General features: G+C 45.3%; 1 protein-coding gene across 6 annotated transcripts in view; it reads right to left on the bottom strand.

Annotated features, from left to right (window-relative positions):
• Positions 1-1,705: 1,705 nt before the first annotated feature.
• The window catches only part of ETS1 (ETS proto-oncogene 1, transcription factor), a 64,957-nt gene continuing 57,096 nt past the window's right edge, over positions 1,706-9,566 (bottom strand). For all 6 annotated transcript variants that reach the window (XM_040992681.1, XM_040992682.1, XM_040992679.1 and 3 more), the window contains 2 exons: positions 6,365-6,483; positions 1,706-5,459 (listed from right to left, as the gene is read on the bottom strand). In XM_040992681.1, coding sequence (XP_040848615.1) covers positions 5,244-5,459; positions 6,365-6,483 — 335 coding nt within the window. In that variant the 3' untranslated portion in view covers positions 1,706-5,243. The remainder of the gene's footprint in view (positions 5,460-6,364; positions 6,484-9,566) is intronic.

Genomic DNA, 9,566 nt, shown 5'->3' with positions numbered 1-9,566 from the left:
TTTTTTTAAGATTTACTTACTTTTATCGGAAAGTCAGATTCCCAGAGAGGAGAGACAAAAAGAAAGATCTATCCACTGACTCACTCCCCAAGTGTCTGTAACAGCCAGGACCAAGCAGATCCAAAGCCAGGAGCCAGGAGCCTCTTCTAGTCTTTCACCCAGGTGCAGGGTCCCAAGGCTTTGGGCCAACTGCCACTGCTTTCCCAGGCCACAAGCTGGAAGGGGAGTGGAGCAGTGATGATTAGAACCAACACCCATATGGGATCCTGGCGCAAGCAAGGTGAGGACATTAGCCACTAGGCTACCACGCTGGGCCCTCTGCCCATGTTCTATATGGCTTTGGTCCACTGCTCAGCACCCAAGCTGCGGCAGTGAGACATTTTTCCTCCCACCACTTGCTAACAGCCTGTTCAACTTGCAGATTTTTACCATGACTCTCTTTTATTTTTATTTCTTCCTTCTGTCCCATCCTCCTGTTTCCTTCTGTCTCCGATCCCCAGTTTGGAGAAGGTGTTCCCAGTGATACCACGCACATAGCCCTCCAAGGCTGGCTGCCTAGCAATTAACCTTCTAACCCCAGTTCTTGGTTGGAGAAACACAGGCCGAAGATTTCATTCAAGTTTATTCTGTGCCTTTTACCCTAGCCAGCATTTAATCAGATACTTGGAGTGATAACAGCAACTTGGCCCAGAAGGAGAGTTCTCAAACCAAATTCCTTGACTGAAGGCAGAAATCTGTTCTCTCTGTACTGCTTATCCAGGGGAAGGAGAGCTCGGATGTGGCCTCAGGTTGGCTCAGGAGTTGTAGTCTTGACTAAGGTCATAGCTGAAACAAAAAACAACAACAAAAAATCAGGACCTCAGGCCTGATTTTTCCCAGAGCCTCCCAGTGAGAAGCAGAGGCCTGCCTGGGGTTCCGAGCTGTCCTTGTGGCCACCTTGCTCCGTCACCACCAGGCCACACAGTCCGTGCTTAACAGGTGTACTCAGTAAGTCTCAAGTTTCCAACCTGGAGAAGCCGATTTTCCAAAAACAGAGCTCTCTTTGTGAACAATGCAGCGAAAACCTTCCTTCCAGCTGTGTGCAGGGCTTCATATTGCAAACGCTGGTGTTAATTAAAAACATCCAGCTTCTGCAGCTTCAACAAGGAAGAGCACCATGCAGCACGCATGCCCGAGCCCTCCCTTGCGAAGCACTTACCAATATGACCTTATTTACAACATGACGCACTGGGGGCTCCGACCCATGTCATCATTCCCAGCTGTCAGCCTCAGCCAGAGCTGGCACCCAGAAGACAGCCGTGTGGAGCCCAAACTGTCATGCAGAAACGTGGATCCTGCCGTTTGTCCAGAGTGTCTACCTAAGTTCATGCCAGGGACTGTTCATAACTGAGATCAAATGTGTATCTGTTGAGTCACTAAAACCTTCCTCGAGTGGTTCTTAGTCTGAACAAACGAGATATGACAAGGCCTGGGACATGCCACGTAGCATGACACGATGCATTTAATAAGTGGGAGACTCAGGGACTTCCTTTATATTCCCACTGTAGTTTTCTTTCTGTTGGGAAGCCTTTACCTAAAATGGTCCTGAGCTGATGAGGTGAGAAAAAGGAAACTGCACTTCCCCGTGAGCCTGTCTCCGGATGGCCAATCTGTCCTGCTTTTAACCCACGATCGCACAGGAAAGAATCAAGCCAAAGCCACATCATTAAGAATGAATCTCTTTGTTTTAATTTCACACAGTTTAAAATACAATATGAAATCAGGCTACAGTATATAAAAAACTCTCCAGCAAAATGATGTGCCAGCATCAGCTACGAAAATAAACAGACAAAAAAATTCCCCCATAAGAAAAAATTTTTTTGCATTTAAAAAAAACCACAGACACTTATATCGCTACATCTCCAAGTTACCTCAGTTCTGATTTTTTTTTTAAAAAAAAGCACCTGCTTTTCCTTTTTTCATCTTGTTTGTAAATTTTCAGCTTTTAAAAAATATAAATTATATGAAAATACAAGTTGGAAAATAGTCAAACACAATATAACATCTTTTCACCCCTATACTTCTCAGCTTAAAAAAAAAAGGTATTCTTAAAAAAAAGTTCAATAACTGAGGCAGTATTTCTGATAGAGATAATTTCATTTTAATATATATATTTTATATATGTATATGTATACATATATTTATGGTTCCTTGACATTTCTTTGGAATGTAGGTAAGAGTTCAACAAATTTATATAGACCCCAAGAGAGACAATAGCACGCACAGCATGACTAGAAAGAGAGGGTGTATTGTTCACCATGAAGGTTAGGCAGCTTAATGCTCCAAAACCCAGAGTGTTCATCTCCAGAGTGAGGAAAAGCATATCTGAACTTCAAATGCTACGTCCAGGCCCCACTGCCAAAAGGTCACGTATGGCTTCCTGCAGGGAAGTCCCTCCCCTGAGTGGACCTTGAACCCTAACACCGAAACCCACACAGGTTAGGGCATCTTTGGGAAAATAGGGCTTTCACCCAGCTGGACCAGATTTGCCCATCCTTCCTCTGAAGTTAACATGTGTTTTTAAAAAAGCATAAATGCAACAATTCTGCTACATTTCCAGTGTATAAACCACCCACCACTCTTCCTGGGATGGTCTCTGGCCTTTAGACAAAAGGACAACAAGCATGTTGGCCAGATGGACAAAAGCTGTCTTCACTATCTACAGATCCTGAAAACAGTGCACCGAGAGAGGGAGAGATGGGACGTCAGCCCACAGGCGGGCTGAGAGCACGACAAGGCACTTGCTTCACCTTGTCCGCAACAGCAACTGAGGAGTCGGACAGACTCACGGGAGGGGAGTTCTCAGCTAAATGTAATCGGAAAGGCTGCTGATTCAAGAAAGCGACTTTATGCCTGACTGTGTAAGCAGTGATCAATGACGAGCTATCCAGCCTTGTTCTACTCTCACTCATGACTGAAATGTGGAAAGATTTCCCTAAAAAACCCAGATATTATTTCAGCTGCAGTTTTATACATCTGTGCACACGCGCGCGCACACACACACACACACACACATACACGCGCACACGACACACACGCTTTGCCAGTGCCCAATAAAAAGATCACATAATCTAAGAGGAAAGAATATTGGTCCAAATAGCTCCACCTAACACTCCCTGAGCAGCTCCAGAAGTATTTTGAGAGCTTCATTAAGGCACCTGCATCTGGCAGATTAAGATTACACAGCTGAGATAGTTCTGCCTTTGCTTTTTCCCATGGGGATGCTACGATCTGTGAGTCTGAGGACACTGGGAATCACGCAGTAACATTCCTAGCAACTCAGGGTCTGCAAGAAAATCTGGGAATCAACAGCTTACTTAAGATGTACTTGAAAGTGACTGCTACTTCCTTTGCTCCACTGAGTCCCAGACGGGGCCAGCCCTGAGAAGTTCTCCTCAATGTTTCTCCCCCTTTCCAGAGGAAACTGAAGGCCCAACCCCTCCATTTAACTAAGCATCTTTAGCGTGGGAGGAATTCTAATTGTATTAGGCACTTTTTTTTTCCCACTGGTCATTTGGCTGTTGGTTTTTGTTCTAAAATCCCCCTTTTTAGATGCTTTTACAGCCACTAGAAAGAAGACCACCTAGGTCAGTTATGTCTGCATGTAAACTGTAAAGAAACAACAAGCACACTCAAATCTCATGATCACTTGAACCTCTTCCCTTTGTTTCCTTTGCCTTCAAGTCATTCCTCACTCCCACAACTAACCTTCATTTGCCCTGAACCAGGATATCACATCCAAGCATGAGGAGGCCCTGACAACCTAAACCTGCTTTGCACATAGTCTCCCGACACTCTTCCCAACTGGCTTTCAAGAAAAGCCTGCACTTCTCTTCCCAAAGACAGCCAAGCTAACACTTTATTGGAATGCTCTTTTCTTGTCTAACGTTTCTAAAAGAAAGTACAAACACTTCAACTCAAGCTATTCCTGCACTTGTGCATCAGAAAGCTGGACGATTTGCTCTACTGAATAATAGAGCTGGAGGGGAGGGAGGGACAGCCACCGTGGGATGCTGGGACAGTAAGACTGTAAATTGTTAGTTAGGCTTAGGGATGCTGTGTATTCAGGACATATTTCTTGACACCTGAGGGGTAATGCCCATGCATACAGCTTTTATTCCAAGTCTTCTATGTTACAGGTACAGAACAAATCAAGACACAAGTCACTCTTACTCCTTGAGTTTCCTTCTCATGACTTCAACAGTGTTCCTAAGTTGACCAAGGCCCCAAACCAGAGCTCACAAAATACATTCAGTTCCAAGGCTCAATGTTTCTGAATCCAACATTAAGTCCAAACCCCAAGAACCCACTAAGGACAAGGAAGTAAAGGGGTGTGATGATAAATTTTTTTGAAATTGCAGATGAAATTCACATGCATAGTTCCCTTGTTCCCAAATCAGCACTCATGTTTCCTTCATATGGAAGTCACATGAATCTGGAAGCCCTGAACTCAGTCGCAGAGCCTTGCTTTTCCAATGGGGTCTATATAAACAGTTTTCTTTCACTGTGACAGAATCCTCAGCCTGCAAATCATAAAAAAACAAACTTGCATGGTACTGCAATACTGAGACCACCTTAGAGCTTAAGACGATTTTTAAGGAAAAAAAAATACTGGCACAAAATTTAATAAAATAAATTTTAACACAAAAACACTTTTGGTCCCTCCCCCATGGAAGTCCCTCTTTGTTTTAAAAGAAGAGTGAAAATGGTCAAAAGATCTCAATTTTTAGTGCATCCCCCATAAAAAAACTTTTTTGCCACCCCACCCCCTTTTTTGCCACCCCAAATTTAAACACAAAAGAGAATGAACTGCTTTGCATCCATCTTATGACTCTGATGTGACAATTTCTCTGGCTAATGGGTTCCTAAATCAAGACAAGTTTTTTTCATGGATGATTGAAGAAACTTGCTGGATACTCCAGTCTTCTTCCCTTAAGCCAGCTCCTTTTAAAGAAGACCCTTCTCTGTCTCCTGAAATTTGCCCAAGAACTTCTTGCCCCACCCACCCCACGTGTACTGGCTTTCCTTCTCCAACCACACACAATTGATTACAGCTGCAGCTCCCTTAGCTCCCACCCCTGAATGTAAAAAAAATGAGTTTTGGAAAATAAAACATAGAATAACAATTCAAAATTCAGAGTCCAACCAACGCGGGTGTTCTTTGCAAGGTCTCAGCGGGGCTGGCCCCGCCCCTTCCATGTCCATCACTCATCGGCATCTGGCTTGACATCCAGCATGGCATGGAGCTCCTCGGGGGTGTACCCCAGCAGGCTCTGCAGGTCACAGACAAAGCGGTACACATAGCGTTTACCAGCCGTCTTGTGGATGATGTTTTTGTCATAATAGTAGCGTAGGCCACGGCTCAGTTTCTCATAATTCATCTTCGGCTTGTTTTTCCTCTTTCCCCATCTCCTGGCCACCTGCAATGTTGAAAACAAGATGAGCAGGTAGAAATCTATAGGAGCCATCAAATCTACATGTTTGACATGCCTAAACTGTTCATGGAGACCCATGGTGTCCACAGAAGACAAGTACAGATTCACGTGCACACATGGGATATACTGCTCTGAGCGATCTCTTCTGAATTCCATGTTTTCAAATATTAGGCAGGAATGGAAGTCAAATTGACTCTCTGAGGTGGCTGAAAACACAGTGATCCTGAGCTCGCAGGTAACAAGTTTAAAATATTTGGTTTTGGAAAAAAGAAAAGCTACCCTAAAAACCTTAACTCACATGATTAGGACAATGTGTTTGCTTGAAAGCAGATCTCACAAGAGTGTGCAGTGGAAGAGCTGGGCGGCCATCACACCTACCTTTCGTCAACAGGAAGCCCTTTCTCTGTACCAGGGCATAAATATTTTCTCATGTCTGCCAGAAAAGAGATCTTGTCTCTTTTGCTCATTTGTTGTTTATGTTCAGAATCGGGCCTGGCACATATGAAGTATCAACAAATGCTTGAAAGAATGAATGAGTGAACAGACCATACTCCTCTTTCAGAGACTCTAGAAGCACCTGGGCCCTTTGCACATTCACGGGGTCACGGGAATAGGAAGAGCACCAAGTCAGAAAAGGCATTTATGCTGACAAAGGGCCTGCTACGCTCCGGGCACTGCAGGATCAGCCTCCTAAATCATACTGGAATACTACGGAGCAGCCCAGGTGTTTTCCCTGTGTTCAAATTTGAAAAAGCAAGGCTTGATCGGGCTGCATAACTTGCTCAAATTTATACAATCAACAAATGGGACTGCTGCCCATATCCTTCCCCCATTCCTGGGTTTTCTCTCAACCTTCTCAACACAAGGCTTTCAAGTCGTTTCTTTCTTACCTCATCTGGGTCAGAAAGCTTGAATTCCCAGCCATCTCCTGTCCAGCTGATAAAGGACTGACAGGACTTATCAGTGAGTAACTCCAGAAGAAACTGCCACAGCTGGATCGGTCCACTGCCTGAAAACACAAGCCACAAGGATCACCACATCACACTCAGTGCTCATGGCAGCGAGTTCCACTACATAGCGTCCTGGCTGCTCCTCTCACACTTCCTCCAACCAGGAGAAGAAGAAAGATACTGGGAGGGTGGTGAGTATAAGGGTCCTCTCCAAGGAAAAGTCAGGGCTCTTCTCACAACCAGACACTGGACATCCTTTCAATCATAATACTCATCTCCACTGCAACCACACCGAACCCAACCATATCCAGAACAGCACCCAAACTTAGACAGGAAAGCACGGAGGGTATCAGAGGAATTAACCTAAAACCCAGGAAAGTCTCAGAGATCACATGAAGACTGCCTCAGATACCCTGCATGGCTTCAACATATTCTAAACACACACACACACACACACACACACACACACACAATTTTTTCTCTTTGTTTACCATCAACATTTTCAAGATCTTAGCTTTGGAAGGCCTGGTACACTCTGGCAGTTCATTTCTCCTCTGTTCAAGGATGCATGCCACATTGTTTTATTGGAGGAAAACCTCCTATGTTAAAAAGACAACCCTATCTGCAATTCTTTATCTAATTTGGGGGCATATCTGCAAATATGTGAATACAACAGACTGTACTATCCAAGCAAATGCCTACAAAATCATTTGACATTCTAAGAGACAGTCCCAGAGGGCTACACTGGTAACTTCTTAACTTCTTTGGGTCTACCCTTGGTTAAAAACTAGTCTACAACTCATGTGCATTGGGGGTTGATTGGAGTCACCAATTATGACTCTGCCTGAGCCAGCTCAACTGGCTACGCCTCTGCATACAAGCTTCGGCAGCTCATTTGGGCATGAATTTAGATCCCAGCTGTTCCACTTTCAATTCTGTTCTCTGCTTTGGCTTGGGAAAGCAGCAGAGAATGGCTCAAGTCCTTAGAACACTGCACCCACGGGGAGACCTGAAGAAACTCCTGGCTCCTGGCATCAGATTGGCTCAGCTCTGGCCACAGCAGCCATTTTGGGAGTAAATTAGCAGATAGAAGATCTTTCTCTCTGTTTCTCTGCTCTGTAAATCTTCCTTTCTAATAAAAATAAATAGATCTGGACGGCAGGAAGGAAGGAGGGGGACAGAAAGAGAGGAAAAAGAAAAGAAGAAAGGAAGAAAGGAAGGAAAGGAAGAAAGGAGGAAGGAAGAGAAGAAGGGAAAAAGGAAGGAAGGAAGGAAGGAAGGAAGGAAGGAAGGAAGGAAGGAAGGAAGGAAGGAAGGAAGGAAGGAAAGAGAGAGAGAAAGAAACAAAGAAATGTGGCTGCCAAAAGCCCACTGATTACCAGGCTTCCTCAAGTTCAGGAAGAAGCCCTCAGACAACTAACAGAAAACCAACTATCATAAGGCCATGTAACCAAGGCCTCTTCAGGGTTAAGACTTTAAATCTAGGACTTTAAAAAGCTGCTTTAAGGTTCCTGACAGAGGTATGCTTTAACTATTTACCTACTAAATGACTTATGGATGACCGTTATTCCATTTGCCTCTATCACTTCACAGCAGTGAAAATGGACAAAATGTGGGCCTCCCACGTGTACCAGGCTAGTTAGATCAGATGTTGAAAGCTGAACTTGGAACACAAGCAGTCTGACCCACATCTCTATATTGTACTACCATGGACAAGAAGGCCTGGCTTTTTAGCTGCCAGCCTGCTGAAAGTGACCCCAAGGATCAAAGGCTTTAAAACCTTCTTCTTCTTTGCCTCTCAGGGTGGTCACAGGACACTGGGTGGTCAGGGACTCTCCTGACTACCCAGTGCCTCCTGGCTGGGACACCTCCCAAGGGACGTCCACATCACAGTGGTGCCCCCAGCTCCATAAGGCCCTAAGGAACAGGTAATTTTGTGGAAGCTGCTAAGTTATGTGACATCATTTCTGCTCCCTCACACTGTTAACCTTACAACATCTTTCACACTTCCTTAAAATATACTGGTGAGGGGGTCAGGGTGGGGGCAGGGTGGAGAAGAGGCAAATTATGCCAAGCTGAGGGCAAGGGATGGAAATATGGAAATATGCAGAGCCTTCTCCAACCATAAATCCCAGCCGGAGGCAGGCAGCAGCCATCACATCTGCACGGCCCGGAGGGGAAGGCCCAGGTGCCAGTTACCCCGGCCTCCTGCCCTGGCGACTCAACCCCACAAAGCAGAGAAAGGATTTAGTCCTTCTCACTGGTGCCAATGCACAGCAGATGAAGATGCAGCTGAATTAGCTACTGTGGGTTTGTTCTGCCAATGCTATTTCCCAAACTGAAATGTCAAGCAATCACAGATCTCAGATGCCCTGCTCCAGGTTATTCTGTGTGTATCTGACCTCTGCTGTCTGTGTACGTGACCATGGGACACGGTGAGTCCTAGTCCTGGCTGGGACATCTATTCCTTCGTTGGGAGTTTCCATATGTTCAAAAGGATCATTAAAAAAATGTTCAATTCTGGGACTGGGATCCTGAGTCCTGGGTACCACACTATAGAACTCTTTCTAGTCACATGAAAGGAAGGAGAGGAAAAAAAAAAAACAGAAAAGCAGATGCCTGAGAACAGCACAGAAACTCCAATGGGAAGCACCACTTCTGACTAGCCTCAGCTGTGCTGTGGGGATGGCTGGAGTGTGCCCCTATGAGTGCTTTGTGTTGGAAGGTAACCCAGTGTGGCAGTGTCAAAAGCTGGGGCTCAACGGTGTCTTCAGCAGCACTGCCCTTAGAAGGGAATAAGGTGTTTTCCTAGTGGGTTCCCTGGCTTAGTGGTAGAAGGAAAACTCTGGCTGTCCCTCTCACACGGGATCCCTCCCTGGCACAAAGACTCCCACCATGCCATTCGCTATGTGACGTGGCCAGGCAGGCCCTACTGAAGCCTGCTCCACATGCAAGCTAAGTAAACCTCTTTCCTCTATGAACTACCCAGCCTCAGGTGTTTCACTGCAGTAGTGAAAAACAACTAACTCAAGAAAGGCAACACAATGTGATGTCAACTCTTATCTTTCTCCCCAGGTTCTTGCAGATCATCCCTGTAGGCTCATTCCCAGCTAACAGCACAGTTGGTGCCCTGTGCTTCAGA

The sequence above is a fragment of the Ochotona curzoniae genome, unplaced genomic scaffold (genome assembly GCF_017591425.1).
Source record: "Ochotona curzoniae isolate NIBS_2020 unplaced genomic scaffold, NIBS_Ocur_1.0 contig_832, whole genome shotgun sequence".
NCBI classification, from domain to species: Eukaryota; Metazoa; Chordata; class Mammalia; order Lagomorpha; family Ochotonidae; genus Ochotona; species Ochotona curzoniae.
The sequence above is the reverse complement of the archived record's forward strand: the minus strand, read 5'-3'. Positions and strand labels throughout refer to the sequence as shown.